The 17706-nt window shown below is 37.3% G+C and overlaps 1 protein-coding gene across 5 annotated transcripts in view; it reads right to left on the bottom strand.

The window, feature by feature from the left end:
• fgf13a (fibroblast growth factor 13a) overlaps window positions 1–17706 on the bottom strand; it is a 163286-nt gene that overhangs the window by 40128 nt on the left and 105452 nt on the right. For 4 of the 5 annotated variants that reach the window (XM_073820598.1, XM_073820601.1, XM_073820597.1 and 1 more), the window contains one exon: window positions 7175–7285. In XM_073820598.1, the coding sequence (XP_073676699.1) occupies window positions 7175–7285 (111 nt within the window). Of the gene's footprint in view, window positions 1–7174; window positions 7286–9423; window positions 10219–17706 lie in introns of those variants that run through there. The other variant, XM_073820600.1, reaches the window with a different exon arrangement.

The following is a 17706-nucleotide window of genomic DNA, read 5'->3' as shown; positions in this document are numbered from 1 at the left end:
GTCACTTCTGGTATTTTGCCAGTTACTCAACGCGAGCAAATTGCAGTCGAGGATTTATTAAAATTGACTACTCAAAATGAATCAAGGAACCCTAAAAAATATATATTTGATTGTTAGGGGGAAGTGAAAATAAAGCAAACCGGGAGCTTTTACATTCCCAAAATGTTTTGTAACTACATGGCCTGAGTTTATTTGAAGTGTTCACATACCAGGCAAATTCTTGCACAAATTCCTCAAACTAATAAAGTGTCATCCAGTGACAAGCATAACGCAAAATATGCAAGCAGCATGAGTCTGAGAATGCAGATATGCACGCTTACGTATCTCATCAGCATCATGTCAGCCGTGCTGACATTCTGTCCACTCACATACACTTCATCAACACAGCGTTAGACTCGCCAGAATCAGCAAAGATCACTAACACTCCTGTATTAACACTCTGGAAATGCTTCAGCAACTCTCTAGAACACTTTACAGAAAATCGTCCAGAACATCTTAGCAAATGCCTAGTGTTATGCTAACAATCAGCTAGCATCTATTTGATGGCCGTTGTCCATTTGTGTAACTGTATGGACTGTAAAAGCTGTAAGCCAACAAAAAAAGTTGGTTTTATTTTTCTTCAACCACATGGCCTTGATTATGTAAGTAAAAAAGTTGTTTCAGAGCCAGAAAAAAAGCTTTTTTTAGCTTTAAGATTGTGAAACCTTTTTGAATAGTGAATTTTCCTGATGAAATGTCACATTTAAAGGGCATTCTATAATAATTATTCAGGTATTCTCATAGTTTCATAAAATTACGGTTGAACCACTGCTGTCACATGGACTATTTAAACCATGTCCTTACTACCTTTCTGGGCCTTTAACATGCCAGTTGCGTTGCTGTCTATGCAGGGTCAGAAAGCTTTCGGATTTCATAAAAAATATCTTCATTTATGTTCTGAAGATGAACGAAGGTCTTACCGGCTTGAAAGGCATGAGGGTGAGTAATTAATGACAGAATTTTTATTTTTGGCTTAACTTTTTGTTTAAAATTACTTTTAACACATTTTACTGCATTTTCAACCCTGGTCTATTTTCTAGTGTATTACAGTTAAATCCAGTCCACTTTAACCTGACTTATTCTTATCTACACGTGGCAGCATTTCATCTCCCTCTCTGATACTTGTGCGTTACGTTCCCTCTGAACTGCCGCCTCTTTAACATAGCTCCTCTCTTTCCCTTTCACACGCACTCTCTTTCTCTCTCTCTGTCTGTTTCACACTCTTCCCTCCGTCTCTTTCACACATTCTCTCTCTGTTGAGCGGAGTTATTGAGCTGTGCGGGGCTCTGTCTTCCTGGTACCACTGGCTGTGCCAACTCTCCTCACACCTTTGTCCCCCCCTGTCACCACGTAAGCCACAAAACTGACAATCTCTCCCATCCACACAGCCTCTTTCTGCCAGTGGGAAGAGTGAAGCAGCCAGCCAGTCACCCCTGACACCGAGAGTATCCGAGGAACATAAGCTTGGGAAGAAAAAAGCACAAGCTTTTTGAAAGAAGAAAAAAAATAAAAGTGTGAGCCATTTCACTGGTTACGTAACCTAGCTTGATTAAAAAACAAAACAAGGAGGAAACAAACTTGCTATAAAGTAAAAGGGTGCTTTCTTTCAAGACAAAGAGAGAGTGTGTGTTAACAGGGAACAATGCTCACTGATCTAGATTAACAAATTTATACTGCCTTCATGTGACAATCACACAAGATATCAAAGTACAATATTCTGTGTTTTAGGAATACATAATCACACCATCTAATATATTATTCTTCTTTTATCTTTTAATTATCTTTTACCACACATACAAAAATTCTGTCATCATTTATTCACACTCGTGCACTTTTTTTTCTAAAGATATATGACAGCTTTGTAAAGAACTAAAATTTGTCAAAATTCAATAAAAAAATGTAAATATTAAGTTTATTTAATTTTTAAAGGTTTTTTTTTCACACACACACAAAAATAAATAAAATTTAAAAAATCCATACCTAACCTCAAAATACAATTATTATTTTTTAACAAAACATGATAAATATCTGTCCCTCCTTTGAAAGTCCATTCCACCAAAACCCAAACAGAAATGCTCTCTGCCTTTCATCATAAACATGAGAGCTCTTGATTAATATTTCTTATTTCCTGCAGAGCTCAATCAATGGCCATGTTGCCATTTTACACAGCAGTCCGGAGTGCTCTCCATCCTGTCTAATCCCACATCAAGACCCTTCCTCTACCCTCTGAACCCCTCTGAAACCGCCCAGGTCCACCTGTAGAGATCTGCTCTCTTCCTGCTCTGTGGTCTATGACCACTGACTCGTATGAAGAGTTTTTAGATGCCAAATGCAGATGCTTTAATGAGCTATTGTTATAGCTGCATGATAAGATGATAATGTTTTTCATATCTTCATTCACACACATGGGCAGTAATGATGAGCGAACCTCATTTCAGAGGGATTACCAGAGCTTGGTCACTGGGGGTTGTGGAGAGGAGACTTAATTACCTAATAGAGCACCTGAGCACAGAGATCTGGGAAGATCAAGAGGGCACGATAATCATCTTTACAAAAAAGGCCAATATAACAAGCATCACAATTCTGAGTCTCTCCGACAGCATCAATCACTGAAAACATGAGTGAGAAGACTTCCTGTTCATGTAGTATGAAATATAAAGGATTAGTTGAGCAAAAAATAAAAAGTCTGTCATCATTTATTTCTTAAAAACAAGTATTTTCCCTGCTCTGTGAAATGCTATGCAATTCAGTACAACAACAAATATTCGGGACTTGAGTTTTCAAGCTTTAAAAAGGACGCAAACACCATAAAAATGTGTGGTAAAGTGGTAAACATTTTTTTCTGAGGTTTCATGGCACTTTTTCTTCTAAAGTTACATGACACCTCTGTGACAAACAGACCAAAATTTAAGTCAAAATTTAACACACTGATCAACAAACTTAATTATGTAATTATGTAAAATATTCAAATATTATGTAACAAATTTATTTATTTTAAAAGGGTTAGTTTACCCAAAAATAAAAGTTTTACCCAAAAAATCTGACGCTTCGCTTCAAGAAGTTTACAAAGCAACGTAATCCATATGAATTGGTCAGTTTAATTCAAACTGCTTTAAAGAACAGATTTAATTTAGACTTTGATTCATATAGAAATATTAGCGTACAGACTAGGCATGTAATGAATACAATAATATCTCGATATGAAGTTCACAATACAATATTTATTGCGATATTTAAAAAAAAAAAAAAAGACAAATGAAAATAAAATAAATGAAAATAAAATGTGATCATACTGCACTTTTAAGCTTTAATTTTGACTGAGACGGCAGTAGAGCTTTTATTTTGACGCAAAACTCCAGCTTCAGTGAAAACAGGCTTACAAAAACTGATAAAGTGCACGCTTCGCTTTAAAACGTGCAAAGTTTCGACTTGATAAAGGGATTAAACCATATCGGTTTTAGTTCGTGTGACAGATACTGTGCCAAAGCATAATGGGCAAAAACACAACTTTAAAGACCTTTTATGTTAGAATAAGTTTTCTTTTCTTTTAAAAAAATACATTTTTTGCTCGCAAGACCTCATTTCATATCGTCATGTGACCACGATGATATCGAGACTAAAATAGACCTTTTTAAAATCTTGTAAATGGAAGCTCAAATGTCCTTGTTTGAAGTTTTATTTGTGCATAAAGCAAGTATGAGTCATGCTTAGCTATCAAGTTTATTAAAAAATAGCTTTATTTGTGTCTCAAAGATGAAAAAAGTCTTATAGGGAAAGGAAAGGAAAGGAAAGGAAAGGAAAGGAAAGGAAAGGAAAGGAAAGGAAAGGAAAGGAAAGGAAAGGAAAGGAAAGGAGGTGAAGTGAGGCCAAGTATGGTGACCCATACCAAAGTCCTTTTAAGACAAGTCATGTCACTCGGCGGCCATCTTTGAAACGCCTCTCGGGCATCAAAGTGCAGCTCCTATCTCTTTGAATGGGGAAACATCAAATTCTCCAAAACTGTTCGCCAAACTTACGATTAAATTTCATATTTGAAATCTCCAAAGAAATCCAACAAGAACTGCCTCATAAATATAGTTCCTTGTGCTTGAATAGCGTTAAAAAAACGCTTATTTTTCTGGCTAGATGAGCCAGTGCGCATGCGCAGTACTGAACGCACGTCTTAGAGCGCCGGCTGTTTCTATAGCAACCGGGACTTCTAACGGCAGATGCAGTGACGCGCTGACTTTACTGATCAACGATTGGCTCTTTCACTAAGAAGGCGGAGCTTCGCGGCCATGATGACCGTTTCATTGTTCCCCATTCAAAACTACACGAGTGACATGTCTTTGGTATTCTATAGTCTTTGCCCATACTAGGAATTTGTGCTCTGCATTTAACCCATCCAAGTGCGCACACACAGTAGTGAACACACACACACCGTGAACACACACCCGGAGCAGTGGGCAGCCACTGCTGCGGCGCCCGGGGAGCAGTTGGGGGATCGGTGCCTTGCTCAAGGGACTCACCTCAGTCATGGTATTGAGGGTGGAGAGAGTGCTGTACATTCACTCCCCCCACCTACAATCCCTGCCGGACCTGAGACTCGAACCTGCAACCTTTAGGTTACAAGTCCGACTCTCTAACCATTAGGCCACTAAAAAAAGTTTTAGAACGACATGAGGATGAGTAAATGACGGCAGAATTTTTATTCCCTTTACAGTAAATATTACTAAAGGATTTTAGAAGCTTTAATTCTGGCAGTTTTTCTGGACGCCTGGATAAACCTCTATACAATAAAACTGGATCAAATTTCACTGCTTGTTTAGAGAAACATTCCAACATTTCATTCAGATGCTAGCATTTCAGTTGATTATATCTGGAGCTAAATCAGACTGATTTGAATATGACTGTGACTGACTGAAAAACACATCAGCCCACTCTTCAGACGGAAGACGGGTTAGCTGAGATAAAACCTAATGTTGACGGAAAGAAAGGCCTCCTGCCAAGACACATTGATTAGGAATTGAATTAAGCTCTAGAACTCTGCACAAAGAGACATAATCCAATAGAGCAGCCATACCTGACATTTACTGCCCAGAATGAGCTTTTGTCTTGCTCCTCCAAGAGCTCATCACAGTCAGGCTTGAGAGATGGAAAAGCTGATTTTCAATAAAGTCTTTATCTTTAAATGTCCGCTTCTCGGCCCCTTGATCTGCCCATTTCATCTAATAAATCTTTTTAATTCTATTATTATCAAATAGGAATGAGACAATCTCATTTTGTCAGTCATCCTAACATAGTTAGAAATAATCAATAAAATGTAATTTTTGTGTGTTTTTGCCTGAATTTTCCTGTCAAGTCCACAATCTTAGAGAGCACCACTGCTTGACTTCAGGGCAAAAAATAATTACCATTTGGCTGAGATATGCAATATGGCACTAATGTCATATTTATGGGATGGAAGTGAAACAATTGCATAATATTTTAAACTTAAAACTCTTGGCTCACAATCACAAGCGCAATGAGCATCAGTTAAGGTAATAGATGTGCATCTAGAGAGTAAAGAGAGGATTGGAGCAGACCCTCATCCCTATCAAACACACACACCAAGAGGAGAGCCAAGAGGACTGCACTGCCGTCGCTATGGAGACAAGGGCACCAAGCTCCTAACAATTCTATTTTTGTAGCGTGAGAGATAGAAGCTCCCTGTTTTCCCACTTCTCCTCTCCAGCAACAGCTTTTCATTCTCTCCACAAAATAAGGGAGTGTGGTGGGAAAAGCAGGTCAGCTATTATGCAATCTCACCCCTATATAACTCATTCTGCCTCAGTCAATCACGAAGGAGAAGAACACAAAAAAGAAAATAAACAAGCGGACCGGCCAGCCGCACCAGTGGCGCAGATTCAACACGAACGCTCGAGTCAAACAACCACCATTTAAATTTAAGTAGGGGGTGTTATTTCAATTAAAACGGCTCTTCACGTTAAACATTGTTTATGTGCACTAGATACAAATTTGTGTTAATCTAGATGAGTTTGATGGATGAGAGGATTTGGAGACTCGAGCGATCACAGTGCCAAATGACTGTTCACCACAAACTAATTTGCTGGATATGAGCGTCATCTTCACCCAATGACTAATTGAATAGAGTCAAGCTAATTTACAGGCCCCAAAATGCCACAGACACTTAGCGTCAGTGAGATATAGCACATATTAAATTAGAGCCCTGCCAACCAGCCAGCCGGCTCCATAGATGCAGCATAGCTCAAGCACTGACTGGGTGACGCCGCACTTGCCTACGGAATAAATAATTCACACTTGCAGGTGCCCAGTCAGATGACTTCAAATGACACAAAATAATCTTTGGACGTAAGGGACAAAAAAAAGTTGTTTTTGAGGCACTACGGACATCTGCCTAAAAATGTTTCTCTTGTACTTGGACTTGACTGTGCTCTCTAAAGAATTGTTTTCTGAAAAACAGTGACTGCTTCTGCTACATTTTCCATTTCAGGATAATACAGAACTAAGCCTCTTGACTCTTGTGACCAATACAGGAACTGTAAAGGTATTAAAAAGTGAAACGCAAAGCTGAAGCTGTCTATATGTGTCAGAATGAGACAGAAATGCAGTCTGAAGGAGCAGCTGGCCAGGAAACAATTACAACAGCAGCTGTCACTGAAATATGAGCAGACATACAGTGTCCCCGAAAAAGCATTAGGACACTTTAGTTGCACTTAAAAATGTCTGGATGTTATCGCATTTGATGCAACATATTAAACCAAGTGGCATCTGCAAACAAATGATGCAAGACTAGAACTAACTTCACTTATTTTGTTTTTTTGAGGCATTTTTGTGATTACTTTTTACCAACTGGTGCTGAAGAGACTTTTAAAGAAAGTATGAAGTCAGAAGTTGAAACCATATATTTATTGCTGTATCATTTGAAGCCTAAAAACTTCTGTTTGTGAAGCATTTTGCTTGAAAAGTTGAACACCACTTGACATTTTCTTATATAAGACATATAATGTTCATTCATCAAAGTGTCTGTATACGTTTGAGGGCTACTGTATCAGTCTACTATTCTAGTACCTCAGGCTATTTCTTGACAGGTGTAAATTTGAGAACATATTCTAAAAGACGCTGGCTGACTTACTGAAACCACTGTCCTCCTCTTTAGTGCCGTCGATGGTTCCATCTGCTTGGAGCTGCAAATGAAAGCCCTGTCGACTGTACAGCTTTGTTACGATCCCCTTCAGCTGGGGCTCTGCAAAGAGACAGAAGGTAGAGAGAGAAAGACAGGGTTAAACAAGCATTGCCATAGTGAAAGTGTTGGGGCTTTAAAGCTCCTGGCTTAGCAAGAGCTTTCCATGGTCTACAGATTTGAGCTTGCATTACAAACAACATATCAGGCCACACTGACAGAACAACAGGAACAAAAAATAAAATAAATCTCTACACATGGGTATAGTCACCAGAGCCATCACATAGAATAGAGCTGCAATTTGCAAGGAAACTGCATGTGAATATGTAGATGCAGAGAGCTATATCACCTTACATGGGTCTGATCTGCATGATTGGAACTAAGTAGCACATCTACTGTATACAGGACACAGCTCTCCTGTGCAAAGTACCAGATTGCATCAGCAGATCTGTATTTAATAAGGTTTAGTGAGTTGGTGGATCATGCTATTTACTCTGATTAACTTCATCTATCATAGGAGATTAAAAAATGTGTGGATATTATAATAAAACTATCTCCTAAATTTTAGTCGTGAGAATGCAAAGAGTACATTACTATACAGATGCTATAGTACGGTACAGTATGGATACATTATGACTGGCTGAATAAATGCCTGAATGAGCGTAGATTTAATTTCTAAGGCATCACTGCTCAATATATTAAACATGGATATGCAAATATGCTTAGGTTCATGGAAGAACATTCAATTGCATGTTGATCCATGTGTATCTGTAAACAAGATTGTTAGGCAAGAGGATGTTTAATGAAGACCGAATCACTGCTGCAAACAACTGCCACTCTACACACACAAACTGCCACACTTCTGCTTAGGTGTCACATAAGGGTTATGTAAGATGCCGTCTGGGGAGGGAGGCAAGGTAATTGGGGCTATGACAAGCTTGTAAACAGTTGTGCTGAATGCATGTGTGGGATAGATAGATAGATAGATAGATAGATAGATAGATAGATAGATAGATAGATAGATAGATAGATAGATAGATAGATAGATAGATAGATAGATAGATAGATAGATAGATAGATACTTAAAGAAAATATTTCTACAGATTTCTGAGCAGAATCTGATCTGACTTGCTGCTTATGTTTGTAAACTACAGATCATCATAATATCAATAAGGAGTTATAGTAAATAATTATTTGACTTGAAGTCACTTTCTGTAAAGGAACTGTAGTTCATAAAAAAACCTAAATCATTCAAAGGACAGAAAAAAATCCGAACAGCAGATTTTGCTGCAGAATATCTATATGGTCTATATGGTGAGAGTGAATCACCAGAGACTCATCTAGCTTGCTATTTAGCTGTTGTCCAAAAATATGTCAAACAATAACCTGCTTAGTTTGCTTTCTATTGTCCCTCTGCCTCTGAAGGGAATAAACACACTAGAGAGCTGACACTAAATCAGTATCAACCTCATTGCAACACTATGTCTGCAGAATAACAGAAGTTGCATACAGTTTTATGTCTTTTTTCCCCTCACAAATGAATAGAATGGGTATATTTGTAGCAATAGCCAACAATACACTGTATGGGTCAAAGTTATCGACTTTTCTTTTATGCCAAAAATCATTAGGATATTAAATAAATATGTTCCATGAAGATATTTTGTAAATTCCCTTACCGCAAGTACATCAAAACTTAATTTTTGATTAGTAATATGCATTGATAAGAACTTCATTTGGACAACTTTAAAGGTGATTTTCTCAATATTTAGATTTTTTTTCACCCTCAGATTCCAGATTTTTAAACAGTTCTTGGCCAAATATTGTTCTATCCTAACAAACCATACATCAATGGAACGCTTATTCAGCTTTCACATAGTGTGTAAATCTCAATTTTAAAAAAAATTACCCTTATTGATGGTTTTGTGGTCCAGGGTCACATTTGGTCAAAATGCCTGAAAAGTTTAGTAAGGTCGTGTAACTGAGTTTGAATGACATCTCACTATGAAGTGTGAAAGCACATGCTAGACTGACTTTTATAAAGGCGTACTGCTTTATAGACATGGCAAGCACTTGCAACATTTTAAAATCTAATATTTAAAAAAAAAAGTACAGACACAAATGCATTGATAATTACAGAGATGCTGTTACACTCACAATAGCCATTTTAAGTCAGGACCCTAAAAAAACTGTTAATATCAGACCTGGTCGTCTCCTCCTGCGCTTTTTGGAGCCGAAAAGCTTGACTCTGGAGAAGACACTGAGTCGACTGGGTTTCTCGCATGTTCCTTTGGCTTTGTTCGGACTGCTCACGCAGCGGCAGGCGTTTGATTTCTCACGCTCCCTTGCCTGCCTCTTTTGCCGAATAAGGGAGCTGGCGATCGCCGCAGCCATGGCCAGTTTGACGGTGCGACACCCAAAACTTTCAGCGGACACAATCCGTTTCCCCACCTCCTTCCTCCACGACACGATTTCTTCAGTGAAATCTTTCACTTGATAGCTCACATCCAAGTCCTCATACACCAGCCACCGCCATTGTTCGTTAATGAGAATGACAAACCGGTGGAAAGGAGTTGTAAACTAATACAGCTTTAACACAAAACACAATTATGTAGGTGACGGTACGCGCATCTCTCCAACGCTCATTTTCTTCGGAGATAAAGTCCTCGAACGGCTCTACATTAAATTGGCTGCAGCCTTACCGCATCTGTCTCCAGATAATGTCACTATCTGTCCATTTCCACTAATAACGGAGAAGATGTTCCTCCAGACACCGAGCACACGTTTCGCAGCATCCCACAAAGCAGTCAGTCACAGCACACAGAATGGAGCCATGTGAGAGAAACACCTGTTAGCGAGCGTACGAGCGCGATTCAGCACTCTTGGGTGCGCGCTTTGTGTGTGGGTGTGTGAGCGCGAGAGTTTGTTTTCAGATAATCTTCTGAATCCCTTTGTAATGTAGATACAGACAACTACAACGAGGGCGACAAGTTACTCGCAGGTCTTTATATCGCAGCTAAATCATGTAAACCACTCAACTTGAGAACAAAAACTGTTTGTGGTAACTGACTGCAAGTGCCTAAGTCATCTCTGCGAATCGATTCTTTCAAAGAACCGGTTAAAACGAGTCAGTGATTCTTTTACGTCATGGCGTAATTAGCCTTAGTTTAAAACGAAATGATTTATTAAACAGACTTTTAGTTTTAGTGAAATGTAAACATTTCCAGTAGGTTTTTATTAGCATCATTTTGCTAGAGTAAAAAAATCAAATCTAAATGACAAATTCTCTTAACTCACTTAGTTCTTTGTGCATGAGGAATGACTTGTCTGAAAGAAACTACACAGGAATCCCATTGATATTAAAACATATTATCCTATATTAAGTTGTATTATTTTATTAAATTACATATGCGTAGTCTATATTCATATAGGCCTATTTGTGTTATATTCTTTATTAAGATGCTAATCTAGCTCCACATCTGACATGTTCGAAAGACAGTTCTCGGTTCAGCGAATCAGTGGTTAAATGTCCACTGAAGTGCTTTGAAACATGTAGAATTATTCTATGTGTTGACATAATATCAACTGAAACAAGACTACAGGGCAAGACATATCCAGCAGCCCGGCCCCTTTTTAAAATAGCCAATAGTGTTTCGCTTATACCACAGCTTGGGTCAGAGCCATTAAGCAGGGTAATGCGATATTTGACAGCAGTGTTGCCAAATCCGCGTTTTTTCCGCAGAATTGGGATAATTTTACACTATTGCCGTGGGTTGTTTTTCATGTCCGTGTGTTGAAGCAACCCCAATTATGTGATATTTAGCCCCTGGAATGCGAATTTACCGGGGGAACCCCCTCGAAATGTCATGGTTTTGAGTGGCAATTTGGTGGGTTTTGTTGTGAAAACATGGCAACCCTGTTTGACAGCTGCAATCTCATACATATTGCATTATCTCTATATAAAATAGCATTCTGTGTAGAATTCAAATGTGTCCGATATGTTTTGTGGTCTGCACCAAGTAGCGCATATGATCCACTCATCACATCACTTAATTCGCCGCAACGGAATGCATATTTACACTGTCTGAATCGTTTCCTATTTCCTATACAGTGCACTACATGCCATTCACTGTGCAGAAATTATAAATTCTGAAGACAAGTGACCAGGGCCGGCGCCAAGGGGGGGTGGGGGGTGGGGGTGGTGCGTCGTCCCCTCACCGGCACTATCCCGCCCCCTCAGATCACCATTGATGTTAAAATGGATTTTAATGATAACATGTACCATTTAGAAATCACATTTGACAAGTGTATTGTCTTCCCCCTACCCGACGTGATTCTCGGCAATCTCTGATCAAATCGGTTGGGTTTTCTCTTAAGTGACCAATTTCAGGTGCAGCTTCAGCGACTATGTATAGTGTAGGGGGCGGGACACTTTGGATTCTAGAGAGCATTTGATTGGACAGAAAGTTTGATGAGAAGCTTTAGTTCAGGGTGATCAAAATAGTTTATTCAAACTGGCAGAAGTTAGAGACTATGTTTTGAATGCTTATATCTTCTAAAGGCGAATTTTGTCATTGTTTTGGAGCACGTTAGCTTATAGATAACCTTAAGGCTAACATACTAAAAAAAATTCATGGGGACTTTAATTGAAAATCGCTGTGACCGATTCAAAATCGTTTCAACTGAATCGATTCACTGAAATGATCAAACTTGGACGATTCGAACATCGCTAGTTCGTGAACGTTTCATAGCCTCCTCAGAGCTGTTCTGAAGTGGTGGACGGAGAGAGATGTGGAACAACAAAACATATGTTTTAATGTTGTTGTGATTAGTCCTAAAAATTTGCTCCTGAATGTCTGAGTATCATTCACTGTTTAGAACGAGCTGAGTAAAGAGCGCGAATGATCCATTTCTTACAACGAGACGAATCTATCGGGCTGCCTCTCCCTGTAGAGACTCGCGGGGAGACGGTGACACACACAAATGTGACAGCTGCAAGAAAACTGGAGCTCTTGGAGCTTTATAATGTTTAGACAGTTACATAGTCGAGCATAATGTGCTAGTCATGTGTTATATTTATTTTCCAAAACATAACGGATCGCGTGGAAACAACAGAGTTGCGATGTCCTGATTGGAGGAGTGTTGGTTGCCATGGCAGTGAGTTTCCCGCATGCGTGGCAAAAGCGCAATTGTATTCTGGCCCACTCATTAATATGCATATTAATATTTGCACTGCATAATTTTTTTATGAATAATAAATAAAAAGCTGTTGTTGCAACATTGCTTCAATGCACGATGCAAAATAAAAAATCTAGTTAAAAATATTTTTTTTTAAACCTGCTTTATTGGAAAAAAAAATACTATTTTGAAAACAACATACTTATTTAATTAGACCGAAAGACAGTTATTGCAATTGAACTAAGCAGTTAGATTTAAACGATCTTTTCAAAAACGGCCAAATCAAAGAAAATCACGTTAAACGACGGATTGTAAGACGTCTTACACTCAACATCCTCATTAACTATTACCGATTTCAACCTTTCAGGCTCCTGCCTTGGACATTCAACAGCAAAGCGCTTTACATGTTGTTATATGCTCAGCAACAGCGCCATCTACTGTACAATAATCAAATTATAAGACGCATTGACGACTCAACTACACGTTTGAAACATCAGATCTCCTTAAAATGTTACGAATGGAAAAACAAACAAACAAATAATGTATTGATATATATTGATTCAGCAATGCAAAGTTACTCTGAAAATAGAATGAAAGAAAATACTTTCTGCACTTGTCATGTCAGTAACAGGCATTTTTAGTTTAGCCAAATAACCGTGGATTCTCTGAGGTGCGCAAATGTGATTCAGTTGACATAAAAATGCGATTTTAATATTTAATTAGGGTACATAATATGAGAAATGTTCTTAAAGTTAAAACTTTAATCTTTATAAACACACCCTGCAAAACCATGATAACAAAATAAGAGGTTAAGACACACAAAATCTACTGCGATTACGAAGAGTGAATTAATAGAACAAAAATGCAATAAACAAAACGCTAGTGAAACATTGGGATAACCCGCATCTTTATCGGCAGTTCAGCACCTCGGACAGCACCCAAACTGACAGCCCAGAGAAAAGTTAGACAAAACAAACAGACAGAAGCCCAAACCAAGAATGCAAAATTACACAAATAATACACAATGAATTCAGCAGGTCATTTTCAACACTTTTTGTTACAATTCTAAATATTCTTTAAAACAAAACAAAAAAAGTGAAGACAATCCTTACCTGACGTTGATTTTCTAAGAGGAAATGTCATATTTAGCGATTAAATAGTTGAAAGAATAAAGCAGAAAGACAGTGGTGATTCACGGCAAGCAGGATGTTTTCAAAGTTTTAACCATACTAAAAGAAATCCTAATGGAACAGTGGAGAGGCCATCAAGGCGGGGCAAGCTGCATTCAGAAATCATTAATGGACATTAGTGACTAGCCATTATGACTTCTAAAGCGGTCATTAAAGATTCATTGGGAAGCGCTGTTGATCCGGCAAACACAGGGCGTGTGTTCACTAAACTGCAGTGCTCTGGGTCAAAATTGCAGGGAGAAAAATCGAACGTTGTACTTCCTACTAGAGCAGAGCTTTCGTTCCTCTCACGTTACAAAGAAAAGGCTGTAAAGTGATCCTTTAATGCGTCGCCTAAACCAGTTATACCAGACCTTCCATTCTCCACTCAGAAGCATCACCGAGCATCTGCAGATATACAGCAAACATTAGCTCTGCTTTTCCCTGCTGTTGTTCTGCTGATTTAACAACGATCTAAGCATCCAGACAAAAGAGATTCAACACAATCCTTTTAATAAAAACAACTGTAAAGGCTGCCCGTAGTCCAGTAAACTTTTATGATCTTGACAAAACTATTTGAAATACCAAAATAGCAGGATGAACTTGAATATCAATTCCACTCCATTAATAGCAGTCTGAAGTTCTAAACCAGCCATGGTTTGTATATTTATAAGCATAAGCACGAACAGTAAGGCAAATGTCTTTTAAAGCCTGCATTTATTTAATTTATTGGAATACAGCAAAAGCAGTAATATTGTAAAATATTTTTGCTATTTAAAATAACTGCCTTTATTTGAATATATTTTAAAATATAGTTTATTCCTGTGATAAAAGCTACATTCTCAGCATCATTACGCCAGTCTTCAGTGTCACATGATCCTTCAGAAATCATTCTAATATGTTGATTTGTTGTTTAAGAAACATTTATTATTATTATTATTATTATTATTATTATTATTATTATTATTATTATTATTATTATTATCAACTTTTAAAACAGTTAAGTACTTTTTTCAGAATTCTTTGATGAATGGAAACATCCAAGATCATAATTTATCTGAAATAAAGCTTTTGTAACAATATACACTATACCATTTAAAAGCTTGGAGTCAGTATAATTGTTTTTGGGAAAGAAATTATAGAAATGAATACTTCTATTTAGCAAGGATGCTTTAAATTGCTCAAAAGTGATGATAACTACCTGTCAAAAGTTTTTGAACAATAAATAGATAATTAGCTGATATTAGCTGATTTATAATGTTACAAAATGTTTCAGATGTTTTTTTTTTGAGCAGCAAACCAAAATATTAGAATGATTTCTGAATGATCGTGTGACTGGAGTAATGATGCTAAACATTCAGCTTTGAAATCACAGGAATAAATTACATTTTAAAATATATTAAAATGGAAAACAGTATTTTAAATAGTAAAAATATTTCAAAACGATACTGTTTTTGCTGTATTTTGGTTCAAATAAATGCAGACTTAGTGAGCATGAAAGACTTCTTTAAAACATTACAAATCTTACCGTTCAAAAACTTTTGACTGATAGTGTAGTTAGACAGATTCAACAAATAATCAGCCTTTGATTGTCACAAAACAGCCTATTTTAACAATGGAAGTGGAAAATATTAAATGTACTAGATCTCAGGTGATTCTCTAAAACATCACTGGAAGTGCCTGTTATGCCAAAAGTAAGGTTATAAAACATTGTTAAACAAATACTGACCAAACGTACACAAGATGCTTTTCCACAACAATCAGATGATGTTGTTTAAACTAAGGATTTGGTGGGAGGGATCTACAGCATCGGACACTTACTATATTAACTCTAATACTGCTAGTCAGACAAGTTCACTTTATTGCATCTACTGACACACATTATTATAGTTAACTGTGAAGAGTTCATGCTTATACTGTAGGTAAGTAATGTTGTTAATGTTTAATCTTGCACTATGTATCTCCTCCATAACATTTGATTTTTTTTTTTTTTTTTTTTTTTTTTTTTACTTTTCTGTGGAGCCCATAACCATACAAACCCTGAAAATGTGTTAAAAGTGAAGCAATAGAGAATGAATGATTCATAAATCACTGCCTCAAAAGTGTTTGTCAATGGTTTGTCCACTAGATGGCGCAAGCAAATCATATTTATAAAGCTATGCAGTCCATCCAAGCCACTTACGTTTGTCTGATACATTGGTATGTAATAGTTCATATGTAACTACTAATTATAATTAGGCTGGATTAATATAAGCTGTGAACCTGGACCACAAAACCAGTCATAAGGGTCATTTTTAAAAAAAATAAAATTACCTGAATAAATAAGCTCTCCATTGATGTATGGTTTGTTAGGACAGGACAAAAATCAAAAATTAAGTTTTTATATATTTACGGCAGGAAATTTACATCTTCATGGAACATGATCTTTACTTAATATTTTAATGATTTTTGGCATAAAAGAAAAATCAATAATGTTGACCCATACAATGTATTGTTAGCTATTGTTGCAAATTACCTGTGCTACTTAAGACTGGTTTTGTGGTCCAGGGTGTCATAACTACAATGACCTTTTTTATAATGTTGCAAATTTTCCAGTTTGCATACTGAGACATTTAATGGAACTTTACTCTCACTTTACTTTTACCTAGGTCAAAATTGCCTCTTTTTTGCCAACATAGAAGATTAATAGAGTGCTACAGGAATTTTGATGGGGGCAAAACCTGGAAATGGGTTTGCATTTTAGCATCAGTTCCATCAACCTGAAGTCATGAATAGGTTTTTTGGTAAATACCTGAAGTGTAGTTTGATGTTAACACAAGCTCAAGATAGTTTCACTTATACTTGTCTTGAAAACGGCAGTTGCTAAAGTGGCTAAATGGAATTACTGAGGGTTAGTTCACCCAAAAATGAAAATTCTGTCATTAATTATTCACACTCATGTTGTTCCAAACCCGTAAGATCTTCGTTCATCTTCAGAACACAAATTAAGATATTTTTGATGAAATCAGAGTTTTCTGACCCTGCATAGACAGCAATGCAACTGACATGTTCAAGACCCAGAAAGATAGTAAGGAAATTGATCAAATTGTCCATGTGACATCAATGGTTCAACCACAATGTTATGAAACTACAAGATTATTTTTGTTTTCTTTATGCTCAAAGAAAATAAAAATAACTTTTTGTTACTTATTCGACAATTTCTTCTCTTCTGTGTCAGTCCTCGGTGGTAGTTTCGCTGCTGTCTACGCAGGGTCAGAAAGCTCTCGGATTTCATCATAATGTGACCCTGGACCACAAAACCAGTCATAAGTGTCCACAATTGAGCTTTATACACTGATGTATGGTTTGTTAAGATCGGTCAATATTTGGCTGAGATACAACTATTTAAAAATCTGGAATCTAAGGGTGCAAAAAAAAAAAAAATATATATATATATATATATATATATATATATATATAAAAGTGGTGGGCCGTTATCGGCGTTACCGTGCTGCGTTAACGTGAAACTCTTATCGCGCGATAAAAAAAATATCGCCGTTAATCTATTCTCAAATTTGGGTTGGGAGCTGGGTCTAAACTACGCAAGCTATGATGACTTTCACCTTGATAGTTTAACGCGGATGTATACCGAAGACTATAGAATATGGTCGCGCGTTTAAGTCTCCTCCGCCAAAACACAGACGGGATCGCGTCGTCCTCCATTCATAAAAACCGAATCTCCTATAGCGAAATGCCACGTAAATTCGTCGTTTTTTGGATTCATAAATCAAATGTTGGTCAGTCACTTAATTCAAATCGCGATATGGACTAGTGTATGTGAAAACTGAAATGCAAAAAGACCGTTTTAATATGAATCCGATATGTTCCGTTTGCCTAGCTGTATGTATGCATTGCGGAGACGAGCTTTTACTACACGCATACTGAAACACACGTGACGCTCCCGGTAATTTTTGGCATTTTCATCTCACATGAACAGATAAACTCAATCTCCCAAACTGCTGTGAGTGTCACTTTTACCGTTTCATTTGAGAAAACTAGCATCATATCATACTGTATGACACAGACACTTCACGGCAACCTGTCAAAATAAAAGTACGGTGTAACATGTAATGGGCTGGGTAGGTGTTGACGTTAAAAAAA

The sequence above is a fragment of the Garra rufa genome, chromosome 16 (assembly GCF_049309525.1).
Source record: "Garra rufa chromosome 16, GarRuf1.0, whole genome shotgun sequence".
NCBI lineage: Eukaryota > Metazoa > Chordata > Actinopteri > Cypriniformes > Cyprinidae > Garra > Garra rufa.
This window is presented reverse-complemented; position numbering and strand designations above follow the sequence as displayed.